Raw genomic sequence first — 20,542 nt, forward strand, 5'->3', positions numbered from 1 at the left:
AAGAGGAAGCCCCAGCAGCACCCGGAGCGGGTCTCATTAAATCTTTCTGTGCCCTGACACACCCCGACCCACCCCAGCCCCCGGAAGGAAGACGAGGCGGATGGAGTGCATCTATTCATGTCTGGAAAACAAAAATGCTTTGTTCCACATGTGGACAAAGAAAGGAACAATGAGCCCCATAGCGTAGACACAGGATGAGGCTGTGGTCTGAAGGTCATCTGGTATGACTGGACACAGTGGCTCCCAGGTGATCTTTGATAGCAGCCTAGAGGCCCCCGGCCTCCATCCTAGGGGTCCCACCCCAGCAGGGTCACTGTGAGCACACGCGCCAGAACGCTGCAGGCTGTGTTCCTTTCTTGGGGCCTCCATTAACAAGGTATTTTGAGCTAGGCAGCTTACCCAGCAGACATGCGTGATGCCCCGGGCCAGAGGCCTCTTGAGTCCTACGGTGAGGAGGGAGCGGGTGGACTGGTGAGGTTGTGGGGGAGAAGCTGCTCCAGGCTGCCTGAGCCTGCGGTGCCTGCTAGTCCTTGGCGCTTTGCCTCCTGGCAGCCACAGCCTGGTATCGCTGAGTGTGCAAAGAGGGGTCTAGAGGCTGAGGTGGACGAGGGTCTCATGGGGAAAGGCTGGTCATGAGCACTCGGGGGGGAAAGGAGGATGGAGAGGCCAACGCTTTATGACGGAAGTGTTTTAGAACATGCTGGGAAACTTCAGAAAAGCCCAAGGCCAGGCACGCCCTCTGGACAGTGTGGCCCGTGTGGAGGAGAGGAGGCAGGGAGCCAGACCAGCGTGCATAGTTGAGGGCTGGTGCGTGGGGCTTAGGCCGTGACAAGGTGAGCAGGAGCATCTCCCAAGGGGTACCGAGCAGGAGGGGAGACTTGAGATGCACGGTCTGCTCGGGCCTCATGCTACCGGGTCCTTTCCATTCCAGGTGCCTTACGGAACCCACCATCTGGCCTGCCTGTGTGCCGTTCCTGCAGGAAGCCACTGGGGAGCTGCAGAGAACACGCTCCAGACGGCAGCGTCCTGATGGGGCAAGGCCTACGCTGTCTGCTCCTGGTGTCCAGCTTCCGGTGGGTGGGCAGTGACACCGGGGGGCTGGCAGCCTCAACACCCTCCACGGGAAGCTTCTCCACACAGGGCCTTCCTGTGAGCTGCTTTCCAGGGTTTCCTGGGCCACAGCTTTCCAGCAGGTTCTGCCAGTGTGGACCATTGTGGCTTCTCCTGTAGGCACTGGGCCGTGCTGGCCGGCTGTCCCTGGGTGTGCCACCCAGGCACTGTGGCTGCCCTGGACTCTACACGTGTGACTATGAGCCCTAGCTGTAACCGTCAGGGTTTGGAGGTGAAATCATTCCTGTGTTTCTCCACCTCAGAGGAAATGCTCCAGAGACCCGGCTGGCCTGGGACTCGGGGTGCTGGGTGCCCTGGCACGAGGGCTGTTCCCATCAGCGCCTGAGCTACCACTGGGGCTTCTGGGGGAAGACCACGCACTCCTTCTGTAGCAAACGAGGCTGAAGGGATGCATGGCGGTGATGGAGCCTCCTCGGGGCCTCCAGCCTGAGCCAACGACGACAGTCCGGCAGCCGCATGCACACGCACGTGCTCTAAGACCACAGCACAGCCACCGTGTCAAAGCACCCCACAAGCACCCGTGAGCCCCGTGAATAAGCCAGAAGCCACCCAACAGGCACATGTAGTCCATGAGACTGCTGCTCCCCAACAAACCCCCCACAACGTGTGCGCGTCTCACAAGGAAGGCGGACACCAGCCGTGAGCTCAGGGGTCGGTTTTCACTTTTATTCAGCAGCACACACGAAGGCAGGCCTTTCCTCGCTCTGGGACACTGGGGTATCCGTGCGGGCCTAACAGAGAGGGACAGCAGCGATGGGGAAGACCCTGAGAAAGGACAGAGCAGAGCGAGCAAGGAGTGACAACGGGGGCTGTCACAGCTTTTCTCCCTTTCTGAAGATGTCACTATCAGCCCTGGGCACCAGGCCAGTGCCGGCTACCACCCCACCCCACACTCTAGCAGAGCTGCTGTTTTGGGGGCACTGAAGTCACATTGGCCACCACAGAGAACCAGTCCGGAGGGTTGGTCAGCTGGCCTTGAAAATCCCCCAGCACCAGAACATTAACAATGGCCTGGAAGAGCTAACTGCACCCACTTGACAGCTGGACCTGCTCACGTCCACTTTCCCAAGAGAGCCGGAGGAGGGAGAGGGCAGGATCCCTTCTGGTTAGGCCCGGGAGGCTGACTTCTCAGTCCTTCAGCTGCGACACCTCATGCAGGTACGCAGCCAGCATCTTGGTTCCTTCTATGTAGTTATGCCTAGAGGGGAGAACAGATCGCCTGCGGGCCGCTGCCGGGACTCAGCACGTGCGTGCATGGCTTCCCGCGTGGCTTTCTCTGGGGAGGGCTGCATTCCTCCAGTTTGGTCCCTCACTCTGGCTTGGGCTTGAGCAGCTCTCCGCGAGCACATGCAGCCCAGCTCCCCTGCCAAGCCTGGTGTTGGACTAGGAATGGACTTGTCTGCCCTGGCTCCCTGGTTGTCAACGGCTCATCTAGATCCAGGGCCCAGTGTTATTTCTGCGTACGTAGCACCAAGGACTCAAACCCAGGACACTGTGCATGCCAGGCAAGCACGTTACCACAAGGCCCACTCCAGGCACAACATTGTTTCTGAAGGCCTCCACCTCACCAGGTCTGTCTCTCCTAATCCCTCAGGCACTGCAAGGCCTTTGCTGGGTCAGAATCCCAGGGGCTCCAAGCCTCAGCTTCCATGGCCCCCACTGGCTGGGGCCCACCTGCCCGCCCCGTGCTTCCTGCTGCTGACCAGAAGCTGCTCTCCCCTGAGAGCCGGGGGCTCCCTGGGGAGGGGGGGGACATAGCCATGTCATTCTGAGTTTCACACAGGCCACTGACTGGCCCTTGTCCCCACAAACCTCAGCAGGGACTGCTGCGGACTGCCACCTCCCGCTGTGCTCGCTGAAGCAGGGCTCAGCGAGGAGTCTCACCTGTTGAGCTTCTCATTCTGGGAGTGTGCGCCGTCATCCGCTGACCCCACGGGCAACAGCATGACATTCTTGCCCGTGGCTTCCTGAAAGGTCAAGGTCACAGGAATGCTGCCGCCTTCCCTGGTCAAGTCTGGTTCAACACCAAAAACTGAGGGACAGAACAAAAGAAACGGTGAACTTTGGGGCCTGGAGGCCAGAGATCCTTCCCAGAGCCATCACCCAGACGACACAGCAAGGCCTTGGCACACTCAGGAGCCTGGCCTCCTGGCATCCATCCCCCAGACATGTCCAACCTGTTTTCAGGGCTCGTCTCCCAGCCACATAGTGTGGGTGGTTGAAGTCGGCCACCCAGGGCTTCCCGCCGTGGCCCATGTACACCTTGAACTTATTGGGACTGCGCAGTTCGGCAAACTTCTCTGTCAGGTAGCTCGTAACCTAAACCATCAACAGAGACGCACATGATGTTTCGTGTTTGACATTTGAGCCAACACTAGCAACTTACAATGGAGCTACAAGGAGTCAGGCAGAGAGGTCCATTCCAGGTCTACAGCATCTCTGCTGCTGAAGACTGACCTGCAGCCCATGACAAGAGGAAAGGGAGTTATGCGAGAAGCAACATCCTGTGCTTTGAAGATAAAAGGCACTGGGACTTGAGCTCAGTCCCTTGGTTGCTCTCTCAGCATTCTTGCTCACAGCTGGCACTCTACCACATGAACCATGTTTCGAGTTTAGCTTTTTGGTTATTAATTGGAGATGGAGCCTCAGATACTTCTCTGCCCAGGCTGGCTTTGAACCACAATCCCCTGGGTCTCATCTTCCTGAGTAGCTAGGAGTATGGGTGTGAGGACCAGTGCCTCCTTTAAGAGAAGAGACGATAGGGGCCGGGAGTTTGGCCTAATGGTTAAAGTGCTTGCCCAGTATGCACGAAGACCTGGGTTCAATTCCTCGGTATCACATACTTAGAAAAAAGCTGGAAGTGGTGCTGAGGCTCAAGTGGTAGAGCTCTACCCTTGAGAAAGTCCAAGGACAGTGCTCAGGCCGTGAGCTCAAGCCCAAGACTGGCCCCCCCCAAAAAAAAAAATGTCACGATACAATTGCCAGGCGCGGTGGCTTACACCTGTAATCCTAGGTACTCAGGAGGCTGAGACCTGAGGATTGTGGTTCAAAGCCAGTCTGAGCATGAAAGTCTGGGAGACTCTTATCTCCAATTAACCATCAGAAACCAGCAGTGACACTCACTATGGCTCAATGGGTAGAGCGCTAGTCTTGGGCTGAAGAGCTCAGGAACAGCACCCAGGCCCAGAGTTCAAGTCCCATGACCAACCAAAACAAAAACAAAGAAAACACAGAGGGCCTGTGCCTTCTGTGGCTGGGAGCCAATGCCATGTGCTAACACATTAATCTTAGGTTTTCCAGTCTCCAAAAAATTTTCCACAATGTGGACTTAAATGAAGGCAGCCCTAGTAGACTAATAAACCCTCTACCACTTGAGCCATGCCACCCAGCCCTTTCTGCTTCACTTGTCAGTCCCTTGCTCTTTGTCTATGGGGCAGTCTTAGACCTTGATTCTCTGCCTCCTGCAAAGCCGGGATCACAGAAGTGTGTTATCACATCCAGCTTGTTTTTGATACTGTTGCCCTAATTTTTTGCCTGGGCTGTCTGTTCTCATCTGTTCTTATCTTCTGCATACCTGACGTCACAGGCATGAGCCACGACATCCAGCCCTAAGCGGGATGTTTCATCTGTAAATAAATCCAATCTGAAATCCAGCCATGGATCTGGCCTGGATGGTGTTTCAGTTCTCGTGTGGAGAGAAGGCCTCAGGATTTTCTTCCCATGGGAAGATGCTGATTCCATCTCCCCCACAAAGGCTCCTCGTAAGAAGGAGCAACTGCTGGGTGCTAGCTGGTGGTGCACTCCTGTAATCCTAGTTACTCAGAAGTCTGAGATCTGAGGATCATGGTTCAAATACAGCCTGGGCAGGAAAGTTCAGGAAACTCTTTATCTCCAGTAAACTACTTTAAAAAGAAAAGGACAAGTGTCTCCGGGGCTCAAATGGCAGAGATAGCCTTGAGCAAAAAACAGCTCAGATATAGTACTCAGGTCCTGAGTTGAAGCCCCAGGGCTGGCTGGCAGACAGACAGACAGACAGACAGACAGACACACACACACACACACACACACACACACACACAGATACTGCCGGCATTGGAACTCTCCTTCTTACTCCATTACTGAAACAGGTGGCCCCTCAGACTCTTATCCAACATCCTGACACAATCGGGGATGAGGCCAGAGAGGACTGGCACACCTCAGCACCTCACACAGTCACACGCTTCGTTTCGAAGGTCACGTACGTGGAGTGCTCGCTGTGGCCTTCACTGATGGCTCACTTCCCACTCATCACTGGAGGTGAGGTTTCTGCCTAGTGAAAGCCTGTTTCCCCTACGACTCCTCTAAGATCACCAGGTCCTTGGCCCACACCTACACCCAGCACCCCATCCACACCCCACATGCCTGCTCGCTGACAACGTCAGGGGTCATGTTCGGCACGAGCCTGATGGAGAACTTGCCGATCACTTTCCTAGGAATCACGGTCTTGGCCCCTGCTCCAGAGAAGGCGCCTTCGATGCCATGGAGGGAGAGGGATGGGAACCGCCACCGGTGCATCAGGATGTCTTTCTGCAGATCACAGGGAGAAGGGTCTGGCTCAGTGCCCTGGTCCACGAGGAGACAGGATGTGACGGGGGCTGCGGCTGGGCAGCGTAGACAGGGCCAGGCTGAAGTCCTGGCGGCTCCAGAAAGGAGGCTGGGATGTGGGGAGCCCACACAGTTGGGCTGCTTAGAGGTCACTCTGTGGGTCTCCACTGCTGCACACTTCCAAAGGAGTGGCATGCTGCCTCCACAGCCCCCAGAGCAGGCGCTAACTGTGCAGCTGGACAGATCTACTCCAAGGCTGCTGCCCCCACAGCCTGAACCATCTCTGCTCTTCCACCAGCCTGCCTTGGCCTGTCTCTGCTGCAGGACTCTAGGACAGGGCCCAGCCTCTCCCAGACCTGCCAGCCCTCCCTAGCCCACAGCAGGCCGGGTTCCTCTGCAGTCCTTTGCTGCTCGTCTCTAAGAGAGGTAAACCCCAAGGCCTAGAAGCAGACTGGATGACGTGGAAGGTGCTAATGACCCACAGTGATAAGGTCAGAAATAAACCATGGAACGAGAACAAACACGTGATTTCCCCTACTGGTTAAGTAAAGAGCATGCAAACTGCGTTCACCTTCACATGTGGCCACTGGGTGCAGCTTAACTCAGCCGTGGGCTAAAGAGTCAAGCTGGCCAAAACTGAATTCTGACAGTTAGAACTCCTCACTGTCCCCACCCTGCCACGCCGGCTCTGCAGATCTATTGCTGGCTCACGTGCACCACTCCTTAGTTGAAGAGCCCGAGTGTGGACAAGCAGGAACCCAGTGGGCGCGAACAGGCCAGGGCCCTGGGTGGTACCTTGCAGTCATGTAGGAGGGTGCTGGCCCCCACGTCCTTGGCAAACTCCTTCATGTCGAAGTCAATGTGGTCATACAGCTCGTGCTCCTCCTCAGTCACTGGGGCCACAGCCTCATTGATGCCAGGGATAAGGATTTTCCCTTTCTGGTCCATCAGGGAGCCTGAGGGGAGTGGAGAGGGTTGAAATGCTTGAACGAGGCAGCACAGCAGTCACTGTGGAACAGCAAATGCTTGGGTGGAAACCTGCTCCTGAGTTGAGGGGGAGCCTGGGAGTGAGGCAGCATAGGCTTCAACCCTAGATCAACCCCAATGGCCGCTTTGTCCCCAGGGGAAGAAAAGGGAGCCGACAGAGCAGGGGTGGGTTCAGCTCCATTTGGCCGCACACTAGGGGCACAGCGGGAATGGAAGCAGTGGTGTCCTGCTCCCCCAAGCAGCAGACTGTAGCCCGTTATAACTGAGCAAGACTCGTCTTCCCAGTATCCTGAGCTCTGGGGCACAGGATGGACAGGACCTGAGGGAGTCCAGGCCAGACTTCGTCAGGGACAGTGCAGCCTGGGCAGAGCAGATGGTGCATAGACGCAGAAACGACACACAGTAGCCTTTGAGTAAAACTGAAGTAGCATCCCATGCCGTGGCCATCAGCCCAGAGCCAGCGCCCACCCATTCCCCAAGCCACCGTATCAGCCTGGGACAGCCAACCCCAGCTCACCCATCAGAGTGACGAGGTCGGTCATGGCCTCGTGCACTGAGCCGCCGTACACCCCAGAATGGAGGTCTTTGTCACTGCACTCCACCTGGCAGGAACAAAGGCCGTTTCAGTTGGCGACTTAGCAGGAGCTTATTTTTATCATATGACAGCACTTTGAACAAAGGACATTTGTAAGACCTGATACCTTCCTAAATCAAAATCTGCTCCCCGAAGAACCAGGGACAGGCCCTCCTTGTCCTTTCACAAAGACCCGAAAGACTGCAACATGAACCAAGACCGATGTGGTCTGGAGCCTGAGACCATGGCTTCAGATTCATTCCTTCACGGATTAGTCTTAGAACCCGGTGAATCTCTAAGGGGCAGGAAGCACCGGCATCCACAGCCCCACATCACTCTGCGACACCAGTGACGGCTCAGCGCAGCGATGGCTGCCACTTCTGCCGTCTGGGGGGAAGGTCGCAGAACCCGCTGTCCCCACTCAGGACCTGTGCAGGAGGACCAGCACCAGGTGATCTCCGCCAGTGACCAGCTGAGTGGAGCAGGGCCGAGGGTCTGCTCACCTCACGGAGGGGCTCGGGGCTCCACACTCTGCATGGAGCATTACTAATTAAGCAAAGGAAGGGCTCCTCAATGCTTTGCGCACGTCTCAGCCTTTTGAGGCGACCAGCAGTTGGTCTTGTCTCACTTGCTCCAAGGAAACATTACAAGTAACAGCTCTAGCTGGACATCACTATGAAACTGACTTCCAGGCTCAGAAGAACCACAGTCCATGCCTGGGGTATTAGGAGGCCTTAAGGAACCTAACATATAAAGCCCTAAGCCAGCTCTGATCTCCTCCTGGCCAACTTGTTGGCACTTGCCTATGCTAGGGAAGAAGAAACAAGGAGGCTCAGCTGTTAGTCCAGGAAGGCAAGGAAGCCTGAGGAACCCAGCCCCACACCTCAATGAAGAAGTAGCAGATTCCCCTGAGGCCATAGGTGATGCAAGGCTTCTTCTTCCCCAGCCAGTAGTTGTCAGAAATGCAGACGTAGTCCACATCTTTAAAGAACTTGTCTTTCTGGGCAAAAATCAGCTCATCCAGGCCTTCAGAGCCAGATTCCTCCATGCCTTCCAGGCAGAACCGCACATTGACAGGAATCTCCTGAGAGGGAGAGAGAGGCAGAGGATTCAGTTTCCCTGCTTTCCTTCCCAAAGCACCACATGGGAAGGCAGATCGCTCTGTCACTGTGAATCTCAAATACCAATCTCCTCCAGACCAGAGGCAGGGAAGCATCAGGTTCAGAAGGTGCCCCTCCACACAGGCTAGGGAGGACATGGGGCCGAAAGGAAGCCCAGTGGGGAAACCTGAGGGAGTAGGTGGGGTCTATCAAGGGATTTCTGCATTCAGACAAAGGAGAGTGAGCAGAGCTGAAGCAACTCCTGTTACAGAGAGCAGGAACCTCAGCCTGACCGGCACCACAGAGTTCTCACGGAGGCAGACAGAACTGCAAATGGAGGACAACATAGTACATTAAGAACAACGCTGGGTAATTTTCTTCTAGCTTTGAGAGAGAGAGGTGACCATCCACGGATGAGGAAAGAACACACACAGCCAGATGAGTAGCCTGAGTCCACAGAGGGTACAGAAGAGCAGGGTCCAAGCCCAGACACAAGCAACTATCTCATGTCCGGGTCCCAACTCCATTCACCCATCCACTCTCATTACATGTACCCCATCAGTGTTCATGAGACGTACCTCACCACAGCGCTTGCCAAATGCAACCCCTAGGCCCCAGCACTACTCACTAAAGGCACCTCTTTTTTTTTTTGGCGCCATCCCTTCTGGCTAGCACAGTTAACTAAACACACGTTGCTTCCTCTTGTTCCATCCCTCAGCCCTTTACATGGCCACCCCTCACCTCCTTAGGCTCCAGATCCTGAGAACTCTACCCAAGGCCAAGACCCCCCTACAGGATATGGAGGGGGGAGTGAAGCAGGAGTGAAGCAGGGATGAAGCAGGGGTGAAGCTTTCTGCTTCCTGTCCCAATCACTCATGGGGTAGGATGGGCCAAGCTGCTTAGTGCTATTTCTGTGTAAAATGAAGCCCTGGACCACAAGAATCTGATTCTTTTCTGATCTCTTTTCCATGCCTAACAACAATGCTTATAATTATTCCTAGTTGATCACAATATAAGATAAAAACCACATGCAAAATCTGTCTCTACAGCATTATTATAAGTAGGTAAAATTCATCAAAAAGCTAAGTACATAACAAAATACTAACAGGACTCTTGAATCTCTAGCAATTTTTTTCTCTTTATTTTTTCTGTATTTGACCAACTTTGAGAAATGAGAAGACAGTTCATAGTTAAAGAATACATTTTTTTTTCCCAGTCCTTGGACTTTCTCAAGGCTAGTGTTCTATCACTTAAGCCAAAGAGCCACTTCTGGTTTCTTTTCTATTATGTTGTATCAAAGAATTGAACCTGGTCTTGGTGCATGCTAGGCAAGCACTCTACCACTAGGCTAAACTCCCGGCCCAAGGAATACATTTTTAAAGTAAAATCATTTTTATTTATTTTTTTTTTTTTTTGCCAGTCCTGGGCTTGAGCTCAGGGCCTGAGCACTGTCCTTGGACTTTCTCAAGGCTAGAGCTCTACCACTTGAGCCTCAGCACCACTTCCGACTTTTTTTTTCTATGTATGTGGTACCGAGGAATCGAACCCGGGTCTTCATGCATGCTAGGCAAGCACTTTAACCAGTAGGCCAAACTCCCGGCCCCAGTAAAATCATTTTTAGAAGGGCACGAGCCACATGGCAATTGAGGACTCTGTCCACCATTTTAAAGCCTGAGTGACCTCACCACATGCTGGCTGGCAATGGATGCACTTGCCAAAAATGAATGAGGACCTTAGCACACACTGAAAGGAAACATACAGAACAACAGAAAATAATAAAGAATAACGAAAATTCACACCGGCAAAAATCTTGCTGAGTAGTCAACAGTCTAACCTTTGAGTATCTATGCAGTGATAATCTTCTGATGTTTTCTAGAGCTGATAACAGCTCTATGATCTTACACCTGAGCCACCGCATGGACTACAGTCACTTGCTTTCCCCAATCTGGTGACCTTTTCAGTACTGCTCAGAGAGGACCGGGCAGACCCCGCGGCGAGGCGTACCTGACCAGTCTTCTGATAAGCTTCCAGGGCATTCATCCAGCCGGCCACTGGCCCCTTGTCGTCAGTCGAGCCTCTCCCATACAACTTGCCTAGAACAGCAACAATTCAGTTATGATGTCAATGAAATGGAAAGGAGCGTATCTGACGTAAACATCTGACAATGTCTTACTCAGTGCAACCACACCTAGGGGAAGGAGGAAGGTTTTTTCACTGCAGAAGCCCAGAGTCTCCATCCAACCCTATTGGTAGAATTCAGAGAATTCACCATGACCACAGAGGCAGCCATGTGGTTGACCCTCAATGCCCCTCCTTCCCTTCCACAGCAGTGCTGGCTAGGGCTCACAGTCCAATGCCAGGTCATCAAACTTGGTCACCACAAGCACCACAGGTGCACACGTACTCTCTCTCTTTCTTTCCTTCTTTCTTTCTTTCTTTCTTTCTTTCTTTCTTTCTTTCTTTCTTTCTTTCTTTCTTTCCTAGTCCTAGGGCTTGAACTCAGGGCCTGGGCACTGTCCCTCTTGCTTTTGCTCAAGGATAGCACCCTGCCACTGGAGCCACAGCACCACTTCTGCCTTTTTATGTTTATGTGGTACTGAGGAATCAAACCCAGGGCTTCATGCATGCTGGGCAAGGCTCTGGGCCTTCCAGGAGGCGTCAGGCATGGTGCTTTGAGGTTACTTTGGGAACAGTCTGGATAGGTACGGAGGAGTGAAGGCCTGGAAAAGCAGGACAGGGACTGGCATGGGACAAGTCCTGTGCTGGGTCAGTCAGAAACACGAGAGGGCTGAGGAAGGGAGATGCCTGGAAATCCTGTTCCAGACCGGTGGAGTCTACATGGCGAGGAAACTGCCAAAAGACTCGTGCATCCGAACTGCAGGAGTGCACTTCCTGTGCACAGGGAGGACCGACTCCCACACATCAGCATCACAGAGGCACCCAGAAGACTAACTCAGACAACTCACACAGGTCACGTGTCAACATCACACAGAGGACCATGATGGCAGGGGGTGAAGTCTGAGTGAAATGTCTCTTTAATCTTGCAGTCATGAACACTGTTCACACTTGGCCAGAAGAGGTCTAAAGACAGACTGCGCCAATTATAGAATTCTGGAAAGCAGCTCAAATACAGGGGGCCCTGCTTCTCTCTGGTCAGGGACTGCCATGGACAAAAGCAGAGAGCAGTGAGCGCAGAGTAGCCCTCACCAAGAGGGGATGGGAAGAAGAAGCCAGCTTCTAAAGTAAAGCCCAAAACAAGACGGACTTACTTACACAAGGAAAGGTAGGTTTTCTGAGCTGTCAATGACTGGGAAACATAGAAGAAATTTCCAGAACCCATTCTCTAGATAAAAAACAGGTGGAGAGGTGTGGCAGCACGTTGCCCTTAATATTGGCATTTAGGAGGCCTAAGCATGAAGATCTCAAGTTCCAGACCAGCTTAGATTGTATACCAAGACTTTCTAAAAACAACAAAGACAATTCCCAATCTGTAGTTGAAAGAGGAAAACCTGAGATGATCAGTGAAAGAAAATGTAGAAATGCTTCTCCCGGTGTGAACAGTGAGCCCTGCTGTCTTCAGGCATGGAGGCCCCATCCCTCACCATCTCGCTCCACCAGCGTGAAGGGCTCACTATCCCAGCCATCCTCCAGGGCCGCAGGCTGCACGTCCAGATGCCCATAAATGCACACTGTTTTCTTCTGGGGGTCGCTGCCCAGCTTGCCGAGCAAAATGGGAGGCAGTGGAATCTCTGAGCCATCAGGGAGCTGAAACAGAGCAATCACGGTCTTATTTAAAAAAAAAAAAAAAGAAACTTGGAATTTATGGAATTTATGTTATTAACCATACCTGGGCTTTCTTATCTGTTCTTATCCATCAACTTCTGCTATAAAGTTTAAGATCATACTGCTCAACAGTCATTAATTAACCAGAACTTACTTTCCTGTAATCCAAAGTGCATACTGAATTACATCCTCACATTTTTAAAGACTGATTTTTGGCAAATTTTGGCTGATATTTCAAAACCATTGACAGAACAAAACACTATGGAGGCTGAGTACCCAGTGCCTCATACCCATAATCCTGGATGCTCAGAAAACCAAGACCCGGAGGATCATGGTTCAAAGTCAGCCAGGGAAGAAAGGTCTGTGAGACTTCAGCTTCAACTAACAAGCAAAAGATGGAGTAGAGGTGTGACCCAAGGAGTAGAGTGCTGATCATAGGAATGTGATTTTTAAATGAAAACAGAGATCCTCTAAATAATTTTTTTTAAAAAAGCAAAAAGCCCTTAACAAGTTTAGCATTTTCTAAGAAGCTGTCAGGACCCGTACATGAGTTCGTTTTGAAATTCACTTGGACTTGAACTTCCCAGTCTCATCTTCCCTCCAATTATGATAACCCCACTGAACCAAATGCCCACATCCGAAATTCCAGAACCATAATTTTCTCTGAGACCAATCACATCATGTCGCATCCTGAAATGTGAGTCTTCCAAACTCTGAAAATACAAGGCTGAAATGACTGGAAACTAAACCAGCACAATCACGACCAAAGTGAGACTGTTTACTTAAATTCAAAGGGAAACAGCAGACATCCCAGCCCTCCCTTACGGGGAGGTGCTGGGGACATTTGTGCCAGCAGGAATCATCACTACCTTTAGCAACAAGGTCATGTTTAACTTGCCACTTTGAAGCTTTCTAATCTCTGGGACAGGAATTTCAGCTATTCTCCAACAATGACCACTATAGTAATTCTTGGGCAGAAAGAAAAAAAATGGTATCACAAAATCTTTGCTCTGATCCAACTAAGACAACACTGAATGGTCACTGCAAAGGCCCTGGCTTGTTCTGAAGGTAAGCCAAGCAATTAAAGCAAAAGATCACTCTAAATGGTCACTGCAAAGGCCCTGGCTTGTTCTGAAGGTAAGCCAAGCAATTAAAGCAAAAGATCGCTCTGAATGGTCACTGCAAAGGCCCTGGCTTGTTCTGAAGGTAAGCCAAGCAATTAAAGCAAAAGATCACTCTAAATGGTCACTGCAAAGGCCCTGGCTTGTTCTGAAGGTAAGCCAAGCAATTAAAGCAAAAGATCGCTCTGAATGGTCACTGCAAAGGCCCTGGCTTGTTTTGAAGGTAAGCCAAGCAACTAAGCAAAAGCTCGCCCATGCATCCGTGCAATGCTCTCGACCCCCTGGCCCAGGCTGCTCCTGGGCCCTGCGGCCTACCTTTTGTTTCCCGATATCCACCAGCTCCACAGAGCCCCCCAGCCTCTGGATGTCTCCAGCCGCAGTTTCCATCATCCGTTTGATCTCCCCTCTCTTCTCGGGCCAAGCAGACACACTCTGAATGGCCACCCATTCTGCAAGTTTCTGCATGTGGACAGCAAGCAAAAGGAAACTAGTTGGAAAGGGTTTTCCTTCTGGGAGGAAGAAGGTTCCTAACTGTGTGGCAGCATTTCAGGGACATCAATTATGCTAACTTGCTGCCATGCTGACTAGGCAGAACATTAAGAACCACTATACTTGCTTTTGTTCTAGATTTTAGAAATTATTGTGCTAACCCTGTCCAAGGACCAGAACAAAACACAAAGACACCAGGGTGTGTTTTTAACTACTAAGGTGATACAAGTATAAAATGCCCTGAGTTCCATAATTATCTGCACCTAACAAAATTTTAACTGAAATATACAGTAAATATCCATACTAAATCAGTTTATTTTATCCTCCCAACAAAATCCATGTTTTATAATTTTTAGAATAAGAATTCTAAAGGGGGCCGGGAGGTTGGCCTAGTGGTTAAAGTGCTTGCCTAGCATGCATGAAGACCCGGGTTCGATTCCTCGGTACCACATACATAGAAAAAAGCCAGAAGTGGTGCTGAGGCTCAAGTGGTAGAGCTCTAGACTTGAGAAAGTCCAAGGACAGTGCTCAGGCCCTGAGCTCAAGCCCAGGACTGGCAAAAAAAAAAAAGAATTCTAAAGATTTTTATTTTCTTCCTGAAGTACGTCTATCAAAAATAACTAAAGAACTGGGTACAGGTAATTCACATGTGTCGCCCTAGCTACTCAAGAGACTGAGATCTAAAGATCATGGCTTAAAGTCACCCTTGCAGGAAAGTCTGTGAGATTCTTACCTCTCATACATTACCAAAAAATCAGAAGTGGAGCTATGGCTCAAGTGGTAAAACACTAGCCTTGAGCAAAAAGAAGCTCAGGGGTAGTACCCAGGTCCCGAGTTCAAGCCCCAGGCCCAGAACTAAATGAATAACTTAAAAGCATGACACTTTACATTAAAATCAAGAAACAAATAAATATATAACATTACTGAGTCACAAAGTAGTTCTTTTTTTTTTTTTTTGGTGGGTCATGGGGCTTGAATTTGGCCTGGGTACTGTCCCAGAGCATTCCAATTCAAGGCTACCACCCTATCCTAGAGCCAAGCCCACTTCCCGTTTTCTAGGGGTTAAATGGAGATAAGAGTCTCAGGTCCTTTTGTGCCTGGGCTGCCTTTGAACCTTGATCCTCAGATCTCAGCCTCCTGAGTAGTGAGGTTAATAGGTATGAGCCATCATGCTGTGCTGGCTACAAAGTAGCTTTTTAAAGTATAACTATCCCAAGAAATCACAGATGCAGATTAAAGAAAGATCACAAGGCAGCTTATTATTTCTCTAAACAGGTATTAGCACGAAAGTGTCAAGTTATAGTGCACTGAGAAGGTAGAGGAACGGATCCCTAGGTAACATTCTGAGCACTTGTTTAAATGGCAAAATCCCCACTGACTTCTAGGTTTCTCTGACCTCACAGCATAAGCCAAGTCTCACTACTCCCTGGCACAAGGACCTCCTTACTTTAATGTAGCGATCCTGGTTTTCATGAATATACTGAAACACCGGAGTGAGGGCTGTCATCCTTCAAGTAGGCTGCACACCTTGGAGATTCCTGGAAGGAAGAACAACCAGTCTGTCCAGCGTGCAGGAAGGGACAGAGATCGGTGGTGACTCCCCAGAGCTTTAAGTACTGCCCCACCCTCCCCATCAGCATTGCAACACCCATCACAAGACTGCCCAGGAAGTGAGAGCCCTTTGGAAGCCAGAGAGTCTGAAGGCTAATCTTGGCTCTACAAAAGGAAACTTACACAAAACTGCATCCAAGGGCAAGGGCCAGAGTCACTGACAATCTGATTAAAAAACCAAAGGTAGGCAATTCCCAGGAACACTAATTTACCAGGGACTTTTTAACTCCATACTCTTAAAGCACCCAAAGAATCTTCTACCTTCTGTTACCATAGAGGAACTAATTACTTAACCAATTTCAGTAACAAAGTCATTTGTTGTGTCTCTACAGCCACAAACCCACAGCAGAGTCAGCCAGATAAACTGGATGAAGACAGCTTAGAGGAGCAGATAATCTCAGCAGGGACTGCCAAAGGGCCATTTATGATTCACTCCTAGGAAGAACCTTCCCCTGCCCCACAGAATATGGTGATAGGATTGCACTGTAAGTTCAGAAAGCTAGAAGATGTGGATTCTTTTCACCATAAATAAATAACTAGTGTCTGAGACAGAAATGCTTCTACCAATTGGAATATTACTGTGCCTACGGATTAAGACACATGCATATGTATAATGTTTATGCTTTCAGAAACAAACTTAGATTTAAAACTAAAGTTGATTGTCTACAGGCTCCTGGCACATTTTCTAACACCTGGCTTTCATGCAAAAAGAGTACGGGACACTTGGAACGGCAGAGAATAAACAAAAGGAAACAACAGAAGAATGAACAGAATGAAGAGGGTACAGGCATGAGGCGACTCGGTCCCACAACTGCTGGACAGCCGTGAAGCAGGTGCCAGATAAATGCATGTACACTGATAGTTTTTTTTTTTTTCCTGAATAAAGGTCCCTCCGGCAAGTTTCAACCAGAGGGGTGATGTAATCCACTGTGACAAAAAGCTGGCAGCTAGGCAAGAGCTCCACAAGTTCCCTAAGCTGCACCGTGTGAGACAGCCACAGAACCATGAGCACAAGCAAGTTCTTGGTGCCCCAACCTGGCTGCCTCTTCTTCAAACGCCAGGACAGAGCATGGTCACATCCATACCTGAGGCCAACACAGCCTCACCCGAAACAGCCTCACAGAGTCCATGAATGCAACTGAGGCTTCTGTAAGTCACATTCCGCGTGTCACCAGGAAGGTACCCAGGGAGGCCCTCTGTTTACATAACCCTGTTTCCTAGCAGACCACATCTATCACCTGGAGCTTTTGTCTGGGTTCCTGTCCCTAACTACTACAATTCCCAAACTGACTTCAGTGCATTCTTTGCATTCTTCACTGCTAATGCAGCCCAGGCAGGGTCTTTCAGCTCAAGTCACTCAAGGGTACAATCACTGACCAGAATGTTCAGCTTCCTGCCAAGTCCCCAGACCGGTACCCAAACCCATCCCTCCTGTTAACTCAAAGTCCAGTCCAAGCAAGACCAGCCAGGTTTCATTTTCATTTCATTTTCTCCCTCCCACTCGGTTCTGATGACTCTCTGTTTCACCTCTGCCTGCATCAAAGCCACTAAGGAGGACACCTCTGTGCTCTGATGAATCGGATTTAGTTGGCTGAAATGAATGAAAGCAAATTTTAGTCTGGTGCTGGAGGCTTTCCCTAGTCATCGTAAGGACTAGAGGCTGAGATCTGAACATGGTCGTTGGAAGCCAGCTCAGGCTGTATGTATGTACGTGTTACACGTATACGTTCTTTCAGGTATGACAGCTCTACTTCCTTTTGCAGTCTCAAGTTTAAAGAGAGGTCAGGGTGAGAGGAGGAAGAAAGATGTGCAGCACCACACACTCAGGGTTCTCTGTGGAGCATCCATCTTTGTCTCTTGATAGTTCAAGTACACATTAAATAAATGTGACTCTGAGTAAAAAGCACTAAAACCAGGGCAGTGTCAACCATTTGTCCATTTTAGAAGTTGTTCCTAAACATACCATGGAACCCCTTTCTGCAACTCCTCCCTACACAGAGTACAAATGGAGTTTTAATGTGTCTCGTGTGCATATACAAATATTATAAATGTGCGTGAGAGTGTGTGTGTGCGTGTGTATGAGTGTGAGTGAGTGTATGTGCAAGTGTGTGTGTGAGTGTGTGAATGTGAGAATGTGCGCGTGTGCGTGTGTGTGAGTGTGTGTGTGTGAATGTGTGAGTGTGGGAATGTGAGTGTGTGTGAGAGTGAGTGTGTGAATGTGAGTGTGCGCGCGTGTGTGTGAATGTGTGTGTGTGAATGTGAGTGTGCGCGTGTGTGTACGTGTGTGTGAGTGTGTGAATGTGTGCGTGTGTGTGAGTGAGTGTGTGAATGTGAGTGTGCGTGTGTATGAGTGTGTGAGTATGTGTGAGTGAGTGCGCGCGCGTGTGTACGTGTGTGTGAGTGTGTGAATGTGTGTGCGTGTGTGAGAGTGAGTGTGTGAATGTGAGTGTGCGTGTGTAAGTGCGCGCGCGTGTGTACGTGTGTGTGAGTGTGTGAATGTGTGTGCGTGTGTGAGAGTGAGTGTGTGAATGTGAGTGTGCGTGTGTATGAGTGTGTGAGTATGTGTGAGTGAGTGCGCGCGCGTGTGTGTACTGGATCTTGAACTCAGGACTCCATCCTCCTTCATTTTCCCAGCTCAGGACTGGTGCTGCACCATTGCAGGTTTGAGCCACTGGCTGCAGCGCCACGCCAGCTAAGTTGCAGGCCCCAGCTCTGGGTGTGAGGGGGGGACACCAGGGCGACCCCCAGAGCGGCCCCTGGGGTCCCCTCCTCCCCCCACCCCCTCCCCAGCCCTGCGCGCTGACCCCGCCTCGCCTCGCGGCCCCCCAGGCTCTGGGTGTGAGGGGGGGAGACACCAGGGCGACCCCCAGAGCGGCCCCTGGGGTCCCCTCCTCCCCCCGCCCCCTCCCCAGCCCAGCGCGCTGACCCCGCCTCGCCCCGCGGCCCCCCAGGCTCTGTTCTCCCACCCCCTCCACTTCTACCCCCCTCCCGCGGCCCCGAGGCCCTTCCAGAGGCGCGGGCCTGTCCAAGGCCTCCCTGGACTCGGGGCCTCCGAGGCCGAGCGCGCACTCGGGGCTGGCCGGCCTCCACCGCTCCCGCCTCGCCGGGCCCCCTACGCCCGCCCCGCCCGGGGCCGCCCGGGGTGGCGCCCGCTCCGGGGAGCCCCGCGGGCCAGCTTACCACCGAGAGGCGCACCGCTTCCGCACCACGTGCCCTAGGCCACACCCCCAGCCCTGGGCTCGCCCCGCCCACTAATGCAAGACCAGCCCTGGGCGTGGCGGTGGTGCAGCTAATCCCGCCCCCAGCACGCCCCGCCCACAGGCCCTCCGTCAGAAGAGCTGACCCCGCCCCCTCGCGTAGTCCCGCCCTCCCTCCACAGGCTGGGATTGGCCCAAATTCTTCCCTTCGGATCTCACAGACACCTTGGGTGTGTTCCCTAGTACACGGCTGTTGTTTACTGATTGCTCTGGGCTTCTGGTTGCAAGGGATAGAATCCCAGACACGGCAAGTACGCCAAAATAAAGTCATTCTGTCTACTTAAAGTTCACACGATGTGTTTTCCATTTGAATTTCCATATTACACCCCACAGAATTCTGTCAAGTATCGCTTCTTGCAGTCCTGGGTTTTGAACTCGGGTCTCAAACTTGCTAGGCAGGTGTGCTACCCCTAAGCCACCCCTCCAATCTTTCTTTAGGATGGTTATTTTTAACCAGCACAGGGTTGATGTTCCCTGCTCTGGCAGGCCTGGACCCAGATACTTCTTTGTGCCGGGACGATAGGCCCACTCCTCCATGCCCAGCTTCTTTCACTGAGATGCAGTCTCATGGACTTTTCTGCCTGGCTAACCTGGAACTGCAATCCACTTGATCTCAGCCCCCTTACATAGACAGGAAGATAGGTGAATAGAAGCCCAGTTATAGATCAAGAAAGGGTCTCAAAAACTTTTCTGGCCGGGCACCGGTGGCTCATGCCTGTAATTCTAGCTACTCAGGAGGGTGAGATCTGAGGACATGGTTTAAAGGAATGCCCCTGAAACCCTTACCTCCAATTAATCACCAGAAAATGGGATATAACACTGGCTCTGAGTGGTAGAGTACCAGCTTTGAGCAAAAGAGCTCAGGGACAGTACCCAGGCCTTGAGTCTAAACTCCATGACTGACAAAAATAACGTAAAATAATAGCAATAATAATACTATAAATCATAGGACCCACACTGAAGACCACTGCAATTCTCTCACGTGCTAGTCAAGGAATGATGGCATGTTATGCCCCAGGTTTCCAGCAGGTGGCACTACATGCACCTTTCTTCCCTGGGAAAAGGGTGCATTGCAAGCCTTACTGGATGGCAATAAAACTCAAATTACAGAACTTGGCGAATGTTTCCTCATTCTCCGCATCTCTGCAGAGGGGAAGGTTATTATGAGAGGACACAAGGACACAGGTACAGGCATACATGACCAGGGATTGGATGCTTATTTTTGAATTTAGAGTGTTAGCACTGTGGAGATTGCTATTCATTATTGATACATTCAAAGAACATTAAAGCATGCTTCCAGCTCTCAGCTGCCAGCGTGAGACAGTTACATCTCCAGAATCCCACTGAGTTCTGATGGACCTGGCATAACTAAACACACAGGCAATGGGCACACTCACCTCTGGAAACCAGAATTTGCCTGGAACAGAAGCCACCTTGGAGAGCAACTTACCCTCCAGAGCTCAGCGGAAGAGAAATGGCAGGAAAGTATTTTTGAGGCTAATTCTCGGGCAGAATGATGGGTAGCAAAAAGCAGAGTGTAAGGTGATCCGGAGGGTCACCTGCAGACATACTCTGCAGAGTTTAGTCTCTCCTCACCTCTGTCCAGCAGTCTCTCTGGCTTTCTGCTCATTCCCATGGCATCAGAAAATAGAGTGCTCTAGCCCCAAATGCTCAAATTTCTTCTATCTTACAGGTGGTTGTTGATACCTCCCAAGACCTTGCAGAGCCATTTCAGGTTCTACTTAGATAACTGCAATAAAATGAATATTGATATAAAGTGAATCATGCCATTGGTTTCCGAGTTCATGTACAAGTTGTTGTATACTATACGGTAGACTATTAAATATGCCTCGTTTTAAGAATGTACATCTCTAGGGACGGGAGTTTGGCCTAGTAGTAGAGTGA

General features: G+C 51.1%; 1 protein-coding gene across 1 annotated transcript; it reads right to left on the minus strand.

Moving 5' to 3' along the window:
* Nucleotides 1-1,776: 1,776 nt before the first annotated feature.
* Nucleotides 1,777-18,628, minus strand: Cndp2 (carnosine dipeptidase 2). The gene is made up of 12 exons (XM_090352960.1): nucleotides 18,561-18,628; nucleotides 15,217-15,307; nucleotides 13,596-13,739; nucleotides 11,979-12,141; nucleotides 10,381-10,469; nucleotides 8,160-8,360; nucleotides 7,220-7,304; nucleotides 6,511-6,671; nucleotides 5,533-5,697; nucleotides 3,309-3,450; nucleotides 3,016-3,163; nucleotides 1,777-2,329 (listed from the first exon to the last, which is right to left on the minus strand). The coding sequence occupies exons 2-12, from the start codon at nucleotides 15,274-15,276 to the stop codon at nucleotides 2,260-2,262; spliced, it is 1,428 nt and encodes a 475-aa protein (XP_090209086.1). The 5' UTR covers nucleotides 15,277-15,307; nucleotides 18,561-18,628; the 3' UTR covers nucleotides 1,777-2,259.
* Nucleotides 18,629-20,542: the final 1,914 nt, after the last annotated feature.

The sequence above is a fragment of the Megascapheus bottae genome, chromosome 19 (assembly GCF_031878675.1).
Source record: "Megascapheus bottae isolate mThoBot1 chromosome 19, mThoBot2.hap1, whole genome shotgun sequence".
Classification (NCBI taxonomy): Eukaryota; Metazoa; Chordata; class Mammalia; order Rodentia; family Geomyidae; genus Megascapheus; species Megascapheus bottae.